Source organism: Passer montanus, unplaced genomic scaffold (assembly GCF_014805655.1).
Source record: "Passer montanus isolate IOZ18808 unplaced genomic scaffold, ASM1480565v1 scaffold55, whole genome shotgun sequence".
In the NCBI taxonomy this organism is placed as follows: domain Eukaryota; kingdom Metazoa; phylum Chordata; class Aves; order Passeriformes; family Passeridae; genus Passer; species Passer montanus.
Window position 1 is genome coordinate 305,819 of NW_024370485.1, and position 14,619 is coordinate 320,437.

The 14,619-nt window shown below is 46.0% G+C and overlaps 2 protein-coding genes across 3 annotated transcripts; both read left to right on the forward strand.

The window, feature by feature from the left end:
- The first annotated feature begins 889 nt into the window (after positions 1 to 889).
- On the forward strand, positions 890 to 9,930 carry LOC120510076 (cytochrome P450 2D17). Its single transcript, XM_039725508.1, has 9 exons — positions 890 to 1,102; positions 3,103 to 3,274; positions 4,000 to 4,152; positions 4,814 to 4,974; positions 5,101 to 5,274; positions 7,042 to 7,183; positions 7,741 to 7,928; positions 8,806 to 8,947; positions 9,076 to 9,930. The coding sequence occupies exons 1-9, from the start codon at positions 890 to 892 to the stop codon at positions 9,252 to 9,254; spliced, it is 1,524 nt and encodes a 507-aa protein (XP_039581442.1). The 3' UTR covers positions 9,255 to 9,930.
- A 1,126-nt stretch (positions 9,931 to 11,056) lies between these two features.
- On the forward strand, positions 11,057 to 13,620 carry NDUFA6 (NADH:ubiquinone oxidoreductase subunit A6). 2 transcript variants are annotated; one of them, XM_039725510.1, is made up of 3 exons: positions 11,057 to 11,228; positions 11,383 to 11,498; positions 12,450 to 12,542. In XM_039725510.1, the coding sequence occupies exons 1-3, from the start codon at positions 11,102 to 11,104 to the stop codon at positions 12,525 to 12,527; spliced, it is 321 nt and encodes a 106-aa protein (XP_039581444.1). In that variant the 5' UTR covers positions 11,057 to 11,101; the 3' UTR covers positions 12,528 to 12,542. The 2 variants fall into 2 exon arrangements, with proteins under 2 accessions (XP_039581444.1, XP_039581443.1); XM_039725509.1 differs by lacking the exon at positions 12,450 to 12,542 and adding an exon at positions 12,667 to 13,620 and having other exon boundaries at positions 11,063 to 11,228.
- Positions 13,621 to 14,619: the final 999 nt, after the last annotated feature.

The following is a 14,619-nucleotide window of genomic DNA, read 5'->3' on the forward strand; positions in this document are numbered from 1 at the left end:
CAGGGGATGCCAGGAGCACACAGCTGTGCTGCTTTAGGAAATACTTTGACTAACTCCATAACTGTGTTGGCATTACTGCTACCCCAAAGGCTGGATATTTGAGGCACCTTGTAGTAAGTGTGACTTCTTCCTTGTACCTCAGCTGTTTTCTACAAATGCTGAGATTGTTGTGCTGACTGACACTTGGAGTTTGTTAAACATTTTTAATCCTAGAAACAAATTCTTTTTAAAATCTCAGTGTTTTAAGCTAATTTCTGTAGTAAGTGCTTTCTGTAAGGGAATGTTTGCTCTAACCCGAACTTCTTCAAGTTCCAATGGAACCTCTTCTTAGCCTGCAAGCAAAAACCTGTATGATCTGTGTTTAGGAGCTGCTTCTTCCTTGACTTGCCCATACTAACAAGAAGGTGACTCACATTTAAACAACTTTTTTCTAAATCTCCCCATGAGAATGCAGCAGGACTGGTTGCTTGTGAACTTCTCCTTGTCTGTGAGAGAAGGCACTCAAACACCAGGGCTCAGCCAGCTCTGCCCCACTGAGGGCACTGTCGGCACCAGCCACCACTTTCGGCAGCAACAGAGCCCTCTGAGCTCCGGCCTTGGGGAAAGAAGAGAGGGAGGAGGAAAGGAGGAGGGGTGACCCCCATCACCACTCCCCGAAGGCTGAACCGAGCAGAGGAGGAGCTTTGAGGGAGAGCCAAGTTTCACAATCAAAAGCCAGGCAGTGCAGGGAGAAGGGAGCAGCAGAAAAAAGTGCAGGGAAGAGGAGGGAGCAAGGAGAAAGGGGCAGCTGTCAGGGCAAGAAACTGAGAGAGGAGAAGAGGAAAGGCAAAAGTTGGCAGCAACAGTGTTGGGTCAAAAGTAGAAGAACAAGGAGTAGACGGGCTACAAAATGGCAATACTCCTGTGGCTGATGTCCCAGCTGTCATCCGTCTGGAGCAACATCTCTGTACTGGGAGTTTTTCTGACAGTGTTTGCTTTACTGCTGGACTTCATGAAGCGCAGAAAGAAGTGGAGCCGTTACCCACCAGGCCCAGCCTCGCTGCCGTTCATCGGCACCATGTTCTCCATTGACTTCCACAAGCCCCACCACTCCTTCGGCCAGGTGAGTGGCAGCCCCTGAACAAAACACTGCACATACAATCCACCGCGGGCCAAGGAGGGGTGGGTCACACCCTGGCATCAGCTGCAGTTACGTAACACAGAGAACAGGAATTTTCATTTCCCCTGAAGTTGTTAGATAGAGCTTTAAGACTAACTAGCAAAAAAAGATAAAAGAATGTAAAAGCATGCACACAGGACGATAAACATAGCTGGATAAACAGATAATGAGGAATATAGTGGGTGTTTTGGCAAGGTACGTAACAAGAAACAAGAGCACATGGCCAAAGAAAAAGTTCAAGGGAAGGCCACTTGTAATATTGAAGCACTCAGCGAGTCTAACTCCCAGAGACAGCTTTCAATGACCCTCTAGGACCATGAAAGGACTTCCAGTAGGAGGCAGATGCGTGCAGGTAAGCCCTAGGAAAAGTGATGTTTATGTAGTAGCTGGGAAGCACGCTGCTATGGATATGTATGATCAAGATGGAATAAATACCCTGTTGTAAAGGGTGTTTCATTCATTCTTGACACTCATTCAGTTCGAGGAGTCCAGTGCTACAGTAAAGCATACCTGCTTTGCAATACTTCAAATTATGGTAGTTTATTTTTGGCCAACTTCAGTATCACTACGCTCTCCAAAGTCCAGGATGAAGCAAGTCACTGCTCAAGGACACTGACCTGGCCCTCACAGACAAAGAGATCATCATGCACCAGCACTTCCCAACCTCTGTCTCCCCATCTCTGTGTGAGCTCAGTGGGAGACTACGCTGTGCCCCAGAGAGGTGCTGGTGCTGTAGAGCTGGCTGCCAGCCTGACCTGGAGGGCTGGCCTGGAGGCAAAGGAGCAGGGGTTGTACACACAAGGGAGACAAACAAATATCTGTGGGCTGGGAATGTGGCTGCAGGAATGGCAGGCTTTCAAGGGAGTTAGTGAAGCATGCCTGCAGGCCTGTGACAGTTTCAGTTAAAGAGACCAGCTTGTGGGATTTGCCCCTGCAGCAATGCCCAAAATGTCTGCAGGTTCCCATTCAAAGTCAGGGCTTAGCTTTTCTCAGAGGGAAGGCAGGGCTTTCACAGCCTGCAGCAGATAAACCAGGGGTGTTTTGTGCTTCAGCTTGCAAACTCTAAAGGCCTCTTTTCTAGGTCAGCTGCCTGTCCAAAACCTGCCAAGTGGAGAAACTAAGTTTAGCATTTGTATGATTTGCTTGCATGTAGTCCAAAAGCTTACCATTTTCAAATCACATCACGTCAGGGTCATGCTGACCACAATCTTGACCAGTAATCATTTTTAATGATCTATCTCTAGAGCCAGTGAAGTGCTCATTCCCTTTTGAACCCTACTGCAAATACAGTATTAAGTACTTCAATTCCTTGCAATGCTACAGTACAGAAATCAAGAATCTTAGCTTTTAAACAAAGAAAAAAAGACGGGGGAAAAAAAGTAGAAGAAAACTGTGGGGTATTGCTACTCTTGCACTGTCTTTAAACAATGTGCTTCTGAGGTTTGCTCAGTGTTCCTGACTAGGAGGGGAGCTTTGACCTGCCTTCACAGGAGTCCATGTCCCGTTAAAGGGCTTACATATCACCTTATTATCAGTATTTCCTTCAGCAGAAGTAGTCTAACTCAGAACTTACTTAGTCTTTCAGATCAAAATAAACAGAAACATTAGGAAATACTTCATTATTGAGCATGCAGTCTGAAAATCCCCAAAAAGGTTCCTGACAAATTTAAAAGTACTTGCACAATGCTGATGACAACAGTTTAGCTAGGATAGGCATATTCTAAATTTTTCCACTTACAGGGTATTGATCCCTGCTACAGCTGCTGCTTGGCACTGCTTGGAGCTGTTGCACTGCAAAGATCAAGGTCAAAGATCAGCTGAAGATCTCTGAATAAAAGTACCTCAAAGCTCACTCAGTATTAAATGCCCTCAGGAAGGATATGGTGATATTTCTGAGGTTACACTCAGCTCATTTTCAGGGACATGCTTTTTTATCTTGGCAGCTCCAGAAGAAGTTTGGAAACATCTTCAGTCTCCAGAACTGCTGGACCAACCTAGTAGTGCTGAATGGGTATAAAACAGTGAAGGAAGCCCTGGTCCACAAATCGGAGGATTTTGCTGACCGGCCGCCTTTTCCAATATACGAGCACATGGGCTATGGAGAGAATTCTGAAGGCAAGTCCCATGAAAATGGACGTTCCTTGACAGCACTACTGTGAGAAGGATTGGGTAGAGGCAAGGCTTTCTCAGTGCAGTGCACCTTTGTGTGTCCTCCTGGTCAACCTCCTTGCATGTCTGGCACCCTTTGGTGGTGATAAACTCCGATTTGATTAAATGGGGCCTCCCCTAGTGGCTGTAGTACAGCTCCAGCAAGCACACACTTCTTCAGCTGTGTAAGGACACTAGAAGTGGTACAACCTTTCTGCCAACTCCCAACAGCCACAAATGAATGCTTATGGTGCTTATTTAAGACAAAATGCTGATGCAAAATGTCCCATATAAGTTGTTTTAAAAAAACATGGTGACTTTCATTCAAGACAGAGTATTTTCCTGCATCCTGCCTACATCACATCCTCAGCTGCTGTGTGGTGGCACAAGCTGCTACCCAGTTCACACAAGCTATGGGAACAATGCTGAATGGTTTGGAGGGTTGATTCCTTTATCCTTAGCAGCCTTTTTGCTCCCATGGAATCCCCCTGTACCTTTGCCAGCCATGCACAGGCAGCAGAAGGTGCAGTGATCCATTTCTGAATTGCTGTCTGAACAAGCTGCACAAGGTCAGGCTGTTTCATCTATCCATACAGACCTGTTACTCCAGACTCACAATTGCTGTTCTCTAGCAAAATTCACTTGATGTACAAGTCAGATACCTGACATTTCTTGCTCATCTACAATTCCAGGAATTATTGTGGCAAGATATGGGCATGTCTGGAAGGAGCTAAGGAGATTTGCACTCTCTACGCTGAGGAACTTTGGGATGGGAAAGAAATCCCTGGAGGAGCGAGTGATAGAGGAAGCTGGATTTCTTTGTTCTGAAATCAAGTCTGAAGAAGGTTTGTGACATCCACAAGGATGGGGAAATCACAGGAAAAGGCAATACAGTGATGCAGGGAGAAGCAATTCTACAGTCACTCCTGTTTGCATGCAGTGCTCTCTTGCCATGCAATGCAGTGTTTCCAGTCTATCTGCCCTTCTTGGAGCCACTTCTGCTTTACACAGTGGGGCTACCGTAACACTAATACATTGGAAACAGTGAACAAATAGGAAATTAGAAATAGAGAGGTAAAAGAATTATTCCCAGAGCTCAGTAACTCTAACTTGATGAAGTTTAGTGGAATATATTATCACATGCAATAAAAGTGCAGTTGAGAGTTCACAGCCTGTCATCTAGACACAGAAAAAAGTGTTACCTGGTCAAGTCACAGAACAACCCTGCGACTCAATTTTTCTTGGGAGTTTTCTTCTTTAAACATAGATCAAGCAAATAGTAGTAAGAATGGGATGATCATCATTTTGTAGTGTGATGCTTTGAGTAGTTTGGGGGCTTTTCTTCCTGGTGTCATCGAGGTGGCATTTGTGTATTCTCATGGCTGACAGATGAGGTCCAGCAGTTTGGTATTGCTGAGCTTCATGGCTTGGTCTCTATTGGATTTTACCAGTATTACTGAACGGGACTGCCCTGGCTTGCCTGGTCGTCTCCATTTTCATTTTCAGGTAAATCTTTTGATATACATGTTCTCTTAAGTAATGCTATCTGCAACATGATCTGCAGCATTGTCTTTGGAGACCGTTTTGACTACAATGATGAGACATTCAAGAAGCTGTCACCATTATTTCAAAATTCCTTGGATGAAGAAACTGGATTCCTGCCTCAGGTAAACCACAAGCTGTAAGAAGCTGCTTGCTTGAGAAAATTGTGTTTTCATAATTTTTCTTTTTTTTGCATCATGTAATATCTTCTCTCTTTTTCTTTGTTGCTCTCCCTGGTTCTCACACCCCAGCTTCTTAACGTGGTGCCCATTTTGGTGCGCATCCCTGGAGTGCCACAGAAAGTCTTTCGAGCGCAAAAGGAGTTAATGGACTTCATAGATGTGGCCTTAGATAAGCACAGGAAGACCTGGGACCCTGCTTACACCCGAGATATCACAGATGTCTTTTTAAAGGAAATGGAGAAGGTAGGGTGATACTAGCAGACCCTCCAGGGTCAGAAGCAGTTTCTTTGCCTGTTCAAGCTTGTGAAGCTGACTTTCCTCCTAGAGCTGCACAAAACTGCTTACCAACTAATATCCTACTTTTTCATTTCACATTGTATATTGAGAAGAAAGGTATTCTTCATGCCGGAACCTCTTTCATTGTCTTAAGACACCATGTTATCTGCTGATGTTCTTGCTTCCATTTTCTGCCTTCACATTTCCTTCAGAATCTAGGAACTTCCTTCTTTCCAGCCTACCAAAATTTGAAGGCTTTAAAAGGCTATGATTGAGAATTCACTAATTGTCCTAAGTTTGTACCAGGGAATGAGTCAGCATGAAAGATTCTGTGTAATGTCAGCGCCTTAGTGACTGATGCCTCAAAATCAGTCACAAAACTGGAGCAACAGTTGGACTTTTGGTGTCATTGTCCCATCGACAGACTGCCTTTAAACCAAGTTATGATTTGAAACTACTGTCTCCTTTGAGATATATATGTTTGAAGTGCTTGCTAAGAACTAGTTTGCTAGATATCAGAGGAAGGCCTAAATCTGAACTTCATTGAGATTGAAAGGAGTCTTGCATTGAATTTAGTAAGGCACAAAGATATTTGGGTCAGCCTGTCCATCTGCCATATGTTTCTGCACATGGATTCACTAAATTTCAAGTGCCAGATGAGCAATATTAGCAAATTCTGCTTGCACATCACTTCCACCATTGCAGTCCTCAGGCTGGGCTGCTGCTCTGCATAACAAACCCTGCCATGCTGTGGGGGTCGGGCACCTGCAGCCCATGGGCAGAGCAACGTGACCCACCTCACTCTGCACTGAGCACTACAGCCTGGGGTGGGTGCTGCCTCTTGTCACGCCTCTCTTCTGCTCACTGACATCACCTGATAGCCGGTCTGATAAATCCCTCTCCTGAGTTAACTTGGATCAAGTCCGTCCCAAACTCCCTTGTCTGAGATCTTTTATTGGAATAACGGTTGAGTCTTAAATGCATTATTAATTGCTATCCATATTACAACAGCATCTAAATATACAGAATAACTTAACAGAAGCTAGTCCCTAGGAAAGGGAAGTATAAAGAGGATTAGAAAAGACAAGCAGATGAACTCATGCAGAGAGCTTGTCATATCTCATATGCTAACAAATTTGAGCTCAATTAGCATTTGGATGAGAGACCAGTTTTGCTGCAAGTGGTGTTGCAGACTTAATAGGCAACAATAATCCTTTAACCTGATAACCCTGATCTTTTTTTTTTTTTTAATTGCAAGAAAATACCAGGGCAGGAGCAGCAAGAATCTGTAATGCATAGCTAGAGATAATGCCCTTAAAATAATGCTAATTTTTCATTTGCCACATCAATGCAGCTTCCTCTCTACTCTGTGGCTTTTATCATCTGATCAAACATGCATAACTGTGTTCCACCTTCTCTAGGGAAAGATGTTTCAGTGAGTGACAAGGGCCTGCTGTCTGTTTGAGCTGAAGGTGTTTACTTCTGTCCTGAAGGCAGGGGTAGAATTCTTCTCTATGGGGGGTGGTTGAGGACCTTCAAATACAGGAGGTAACAGGGTTAGAAAGTACATCACTCATGCTCAGACTGTTGCTTGTGCTGTGCTTTACTCTTTCAATAAAAAAGATGAACACAAGCTAAAAAATGGATCTAGTGTTTTCAGCACTTCTCTGGGCAGTGATCTTCTTGCCCAGCAAATACCCCAGCTCCAGTCACCCACTTTTTTGCTGTCAACAGGGTAAGGCAGCTGAAGAGAACGGTTTCCACTATAAAAACCTTCGTCTGGTGACCATGGACTTGTTTACAGCTGGTTCTGAGACCACCTCCACCACCCTCCGGTGGGCACTGCTGTACATGCTTCTCCACCCAGAAATACAGAGTAAGTCTGAAAATTACTTACAGAAGTGTAGCCTCTTCCCTTCAAGACTCATTTTTCCACAAGGATTTCACAATGAGGAACAGCTTTGGTGATTGTTGGTCTAGCAGAAACAGAGGAGAAACACTTCCCAAACAGCTGTTCTGGCAGGGGGGTAGCCACGATAACAAGACTGGAGTTCAAAGGGCAGGTTTGCTGTCACCTTCATTTTGAGGGCTTCACCTGGGGAATGGCCATGGTCAGTGTACCCTCTTCCAGTATTTGCAATAGATGCTGATTGGTTAAATTCTCTAATGCTGCTTGACCAGGTATCCTTCAAGCTGCTTAGAGGAGGGGTAAGATGGCATATCAAGTGGCAAGGCCTTTATTAAGGATGCTTTGATCAAAGAACAGTTACACAGAGTCACCGGTCAACTGCAAAACACCTTCCAGTCTGGTTTCTGTCTCTAACTGCCTGTCCTGTTCTCACACAGTGCCTACAATCTCATGCAGCCTCAGCTTGTACCTGCTGCTTCTGGTTCTCTAAGGGTCCTCTAATTCTTTATCTCTTCTGTTTTCAGGTAAGGTCCAGGCAGAGATTGATAACGTGATTGGCAGAGACAGAGCCCCCAGCATGACGGACCAAGCAAGCATGCCTTACACTAATGCTGTGATCCACGAAGTCCAGCGTTGTGGGGATATTGTTCCTATTGGGCTACCTCACAGGACATACCGGGACACCGAGTTGCAAGGCTTCTTTATTCCCAAGGTGACCATATAAGCAACACAGCAGCCTCTCCTTGTGCAGATGCCAGGCATGGAGTGGAGATGATCCTGTCCAACCCTGCAGTGTTTCACTTCCAGCCCCAATTACAGTCACTGTTGAGCACTAAAATAGGACATTTTGAAGTGCTAAATTCAGGCAGACGGTCCTGTCTGTGTTCTAGGCTTCCGCTTGTTCTGAGGGAACACAACTGCAGTGGCAGCTCAGTGCAAAGGCTTCCTTTCCTCTCAATGAGCTGTAATATTCACTGCCTGTCAGAAGAAGCCCATCAGGCTCTCTGGAGGCACTCAACACCAGCTTACTGGCTTTCCTGAGATGGTTGCAGTTAAGTTCTAACCTCTGAAGCTACTCAAATGCCACTGGCATTCAGACCAGTTCCTCTGTGACAAGCAGCTGCACTGCAGCAGTGGCAGAATTCAAGTCTGGGATATTTTTGTAATTTTTTTATAGCTGTGTGGTATCCCCTCTGATTTAGAACCTTGAAAGTGATCTGTGATTTTCCACGGTCCCTGTGAAAGTTGGCCTTTGAAGTCTGTCGGTCAGCTTCTTCTCTGCAGCTATAGAACAAGTCCAGGAGGATCTGAGAAGCAGAGGCTGTTTCCAGTGTGGAGCTGTGAAATTGGCATTTGCATGCAGCAGCCTTTGAAAGGCTACAAATTGCAAAAGTTCTGGTGCTTCAGAGTGTAGGGCAGGCACCAAATACCATTGGAAAAGGGCCCTGCTTTACCTCTGCTTCAGATAAGATGCAGAAGTGGAAATGGGTGCTATTAGTTGGTAGACAGGGACTAGAGAGGGACCGGCACTGTTCTGTTGTGCCAAGACAATGCTGCTGTCCTCATTTAAGTTGTTTCCTCTTCTGCAGGGGACAACCATCATCACCAACTTGTCTTCCGTGCTGAAGGATGAGACAGTCTGGGAGAAACCAAACGAGTTTTATCCCGAACACTTCCTGGATGCAAAGGGGCAGTTTGTGAAACCAGAGGCCTTCCTGCCCTTCTCAGCAGGTAAATCTGAGGGGAGGGTCCAGCTGCAGGTCAGAAGCACAGCTGGAGGGTGATCTGCTCCCCCCGTGGCAACTCCAGCATCGATTATTGCCCTCTTTGACAGACACGTCCTCTTCCCTCTCTCGCAGGTCGCCGTGCCTGTCCGGGAGAACAGCTGGCCAGGATGGAGCTCTTTCTCTTCTTTACCACTCTCCTGCAGAAATTCACTTTCGTGCTCCCCGAGGACCAGCGCAGGCCACGGGTGGATGCTCACTTTGGAGTCACGAACTCTCCACACCCATTCCTGCTGCGAGCTCTCCCAAGATAGAGCACACCACTCCTTTCACTGACAGACCACCACCCCCCAAACTCTGTCAGGAACATTGCAGCTCTAGGCAGGATCGTGCCAGGTTCAATCTCCAGTCTGTGCACAAGGCCACATCTGTGTAAAGTAAGGATCTCGGCCAATATCTTGTTGAGCTTAATTCTAGCTGTGGTTCTTCAATCAGACAAGAGAGCTTCACATTCAACAACAAGGTGACAATAAAATGTCATTTCAGAGTAGTGCTTCTGGAAAATCTTACCGTCCAGGACATACGTGTCCCCTTCATTCCTTCCTGTTTATTACACACTTCTCTATGTTGAACAAATATTGCACTGTCTTCCTTTACAGCCTCTAAGAAAGTAAGTTTTAATGCTGACAACCCTTACATCACACTATGCCTCCAGTAGGAGTAAATACCAAGGAGTACATAAATAATCCATACAGTGTTTCAGCCACAGAAGAAGGTCATTTGCAAAATACAAAAATTTTGATAAATACATTTAAGGAGAAATCCTGGTGTTTAGATTTACTGTCTCCTCCAATTAAAACTGTTTTATTCTTGGCATTACATAAAGTCAGCTCTTGGGCAGGTTTGGAACTCACAAAGGGATGGAGTTATACTGTTTGAAAGTGTATGGCTATAAATTTCAGAGCTACCTTTTTCTTTCTGTAATATTCCTGACAAATTGTTTGATTACACTGTTTGAAACTGTATAGCCGTAGGTTTCAGAGCTACCTTTCTCTTTCTTTCTGTAATATTCCTGACAAATTGTTTGGAAGTTGCAAAGGTATGTTGATTTTAACATTAGCAATAGTTCCTTTACCACATCTAAAGAGACAGTACCAGAAAGGAGTTCCTATGTATAACCCCACTAAAAAAAATAATCTGAAATTGAATGCTTGTGGCAATAGTAATTTAGTGTAATAGTAATTGTGGAAGCTATGAAAGCTATTGAATTATGCAAATACTTAGGCCATTAAGATTTGAACTTCAGCAGGAACCGAACATTTATGCTTTTCATTCACAAAGTAACTCGAAAGAATAAAAGTGATGTGAAACTTTCTTTCTTGTCTGTCCTCTTTGTGGTTGCCTCAGTCGTGCTGTGCTCCTGCCTCAGGTACTCACCTGACATTTCTCTCCTCACGCCCAGCACCTGCGTCTTTCAAGATCACCTCAGCCTTACTTTTCTGGTCTGTTCACTGACACCGAACTGCATTTCTTAGGATTTACAGGGGCCAGCACATTCCCCAGTGTGTTTAAAGAGAACTTAACTTTGGAGAGGTCCTGGGACCCGTGTATTTGGATAAAAACTTGGCTATAGCTGACGTAGGGAGTGTCTTTTCTAGCATGCAAGAGTATACCGGGAGAAAGTCCAGCTGGCAGACCGAACAGCAGCCGATTGCGGCGTTCCGGGGGCAAAGGGAACAAATGGATCGCTCCACACCATAGCCCTGACCTGCCCTGAGGGCGGAGCGGGCCCTGAGGGCGGAGCGGGCTCTGAGGGCGGAGCGGGCTCTGAGGAGAGAGCGGGCCCTGAGGGCGGAGCGGGGTCTGAGGGCGGAGCGGGCCCTGAGGGCGGAGCGGGCTCTGAGGGAGGAGCGGGCCCTGAGGGCGGAGCGGGCCCTGAGGGCGGAGCGGGCCCTGAGGGGCGCTGCGGCCTCAGGAGGCGGGGCCCGCTCAGCAGCTGCTCCGCCCCTTGCAGCGCACCGATTAGGTGATTGGCGTTTCTTCTGACCAATCGGATGGGAGGCGGCCGGCCTGGAAGGCTTGAGTGGCAGCCCGGCCGGCCAATAGGAGGAGTTGCCGTGCCCCGCGCGTTCCCGCGGGCGGCGGGGACGGCGGCACCAAGATGGCGGTGGCGGGCAAGGGAGCGGTGTCGGCCGCCGTGAAGCCGATCTTCAGCCGGGACCTGGGCGAGGCGAAGCGGCGCGTCAGGGAGCTGTACCGGGCCTGGTACCGCGAGGTGCCCAACACGGGTGGGTGAGGGACGCTGGGCCTGCCGCGCGGGCTCAAGGTCGGAACGGCCTGAATGACATTGGCGAAGCGCCGGTGTAGCGATGTTCGCACGGTGCCGGCGGAGCGAGGGCGGAGCGCCGCCGGTGACCGCAGTAGGTGTTGTGTTTCTCGTAGTGCACCTGTACCAGCTGGACCTCACGGTGAAACAGGGGCGGAACAAGGTGCGGGAGATGTTCATGAAGAACGCGCACGTTACGGATCCACGCGTGATAGACATGCTGGTTATTAAGGTACACGCAGTTGCTTCTGCTTTGTTGAAGCTGCAGAGAATGTGATGATTGCTGGGGAGTGTGATGAGGAGAGGGACAGCTTTGTACCAGCCTGTGGTTGTCTCTTGCAGCTGGATTGGTAATACCTATGTCAGCAAACCTGTTGATAAGGGATCAGGTGGCTTTAGAATTCAGCAAGTGTATGCCAAGCAAAGCGACAATTAAAATACGAAGTTTGTTCCTTATTTTTCTTGCTTGCTTGTCTTTTTTTTAACAACAGCAATGAAAAGGGAAAATAGGTGCTGTTCTCTAGTTTACTAATAAAAATGAACTTTCTACCCTCTACAGTACTTCATTGGATTGGAAAATTATTTTCTTTACTGATTCTGAAACATGTATTACAGTGTGAGTACTTGGTGAGAAGCTGGTTTTGGGTGGCAGAACTCTGCAGCTCTGTAACACATCTGGTGGTGTTACAGGCCTGAGAGACCTGTCTGCTTCCAAGCAACAATCAGCACCACAGCCTTCAAATTGTGTCTGAGCAACAGCAACTGACCTCTGCAGTTCTAATGCATCAGAAAGCTTCCAAACAAGGACTGCCATTCTCACCTGGTTTTTTTTTTCTTGCATTTCAAGACCATTACTCTGTCTTTAGATGATGAAAAAATCTGATAAAATCTTAGTATGCTAGGTGACAATTCCAGGCAGTCTCATTTTGCTCTGTGCTGCCATCCTATAAAACCAGTACAAAAGAATGAAATCATGAAGAAGTTGCACGTCTCAGTGGCAGTGATACTGGTGCAAAGCACTTGGCAGCAGTTAATTTTACAGCTGAAGTGTTGCTCTTCACCCAAATTCAGCAGAGGTGGTCGAAAGTTAGGAATGTTGTGTAGAATTTTATGGGAGGTGCGGGTCAGGAGAGAAACAAAGCAGGTTTTAAGAAGGGGAAAGAGTCTTTTGCCTGTTTCACAGGGCTGGGAAGCTGTGCTGCAGAGAAATCCATGTAAGTCCCAAGGCAGGAGCAGTGTATTTGTGTCACAGTGCAGATGATGCGTGCAGGCTGTAGGAGTGCAGAACTGCTGATGCAGCTGTTATTTTCGTAGGTGTTTTTAAGTTCATTCACAGTACTGCATGCTTAGACTTGGGCTCTAAGTGCCAACTAGTCTAAAATTCTTTTGTGTGTGTGCAGGGGAAAATGGAGCTTCAAGAAACCATTAATGTCTGGAAGCAGAGGACTCACATCATGAGGTACTTCCACGAGACGGAAACCCCGCAACCTAAAGACTTTCTGTCCAAGTTCTATGCGGGCCACAATCCCTGAGGAACTGACTCTGTGTCTTCCTGCCTTATATTACAAATAAAGCTCTATACAACAGAAAAAAAAATCCATACAGAAAGATTCTCTAGCATCTTAGGAGCCTAATGGTGAATCCAGAGCATGTGCAAGGGATTACAATCTGTTTGAAGAGCTGTCCTTTCCTAGTTTTGCCAATGTGTATTTTCAGCAGATGGCATTTATCCCATCACTTGCCCTGGGGTGTCTGCTGAATAACCCCACCACAGCCTGGCTGTGGCTGTTTGTGCTTATCCTGCAGCCCCATCTGTAGATGTTAGTTCTGTGAGGGAGAGGGCAGGCCTTCAGAAAAGCCCCTGTACTCACAGAAATGTTCTTGTGCTTGAGGGACACGTGTATTCATGCAGTATCTTGCAGTTTCATCCTATGACTTGTGTTGACCTTGTGGTTTTTATTGGACATCAGTCTCCTTCGTTTCTCACAGAGAAAATATCAAATCCAGTGGGCAAATAAATCCTTGTGCAATAAAACATCAGCGGAGTCCATTTCTCTGCTGTAAAACGAAATTACCTGGAAAAGGGGGATTTGTACTGTTTTCTAGAATAGGAAAGTGTAAGAGCTTCTGAAGCCTGTCAGGAAATGCTGTCCCACCATCACCTCATCCAGTGAGTCAGGGATTACCAGTTCCCTTTTGAGAGGGATAAGGAGAATTTATTCTCTCAGCAGAGAACAGGTTTTCAGCAAGTAACTGGGTGCTGGAGCTCTTCCAGATGTGACCAGCACTGGATCTTTGTAGTACACTCAAAATTCTTTTTTTCCAGCCTAAATAAACATATTTTTGTCCTGTAATACTGGGCCTTTCTTTCCCATGAGGACTGTAACACAGCACTCCTCAGGGATGTGTGCATGGATACCTTGGAGCTGCAGGGTTGGCATGTTTTTAAGGACAGGGTTGACAAAGTCAGGAGGGGCCCAGGAGGGACTGTGGGACAAAGCAGTGAAAAGGATTTTGGCAGCATATAAAACTGAAGTAGGTCCATGTCTGGCTGCCAAGAGCAGATAAACTGGAACAACTGCTTCTCAGGTGGCTTCGGGCAAGGAGGGGGCAACTCAAGTGCCTCAAGAACCTGACAGCTGCCTTTGGCTGCAGCTCTTGGGGTTACTCAGATTACAGGCTCCCTTTTCTCTCAGTAGCCATGCTGGAGAGTTATTGAGCAAACATTAAAAGCTGTGCCAAAGAATAAGGGAGCAAATGTGCTTTTGGAACTATACACTGCTTCCAATTCAACAGCAACACCAATTAGGAAGGAGGAAGTGGGCAGTCAAGAGGCCAGATCTAGGGACCAGAAACCATGAGACAGTGGGGCAGTGCTGGCTTCAGAAAAAGAAACAACTGACCAACCTCTCAAGGTTTAATTTTGAGAGAACAGCTGGTCTGCTGTGACTAAAGATGCTCTTCTGTGCCATAACAGCAAAGACCTTTTAAGTCTATGATCCAAGGATTTAAGTGCAAGAACAAACACTTTTATGAAAAGAGGAGTTGAAGTTCATAGAGTGAAGAAAATAAATACCTTAGGGCTCTTTCAGAAGGAAGTACTGAGCTACCTAGGAAATATTAGATACTTGGGGCCAGTGTTCAGAGATCAAATGCTATAAAACACGTGAGCAAGTTCATTTGCAACTTGTGATTCTCAACTTTTACCAAAACCACTCAAAGCTTTAACTCTGTGATGATAAAACTGTCTTTCATCTTCAGTGAGGTGAAGTTAATGACACAGTCCCCATCAGATACAGCTGCCAGGTTGCTGAACAGTGCCACTGTCAATGTGCACTCCATTCTTTAACAGG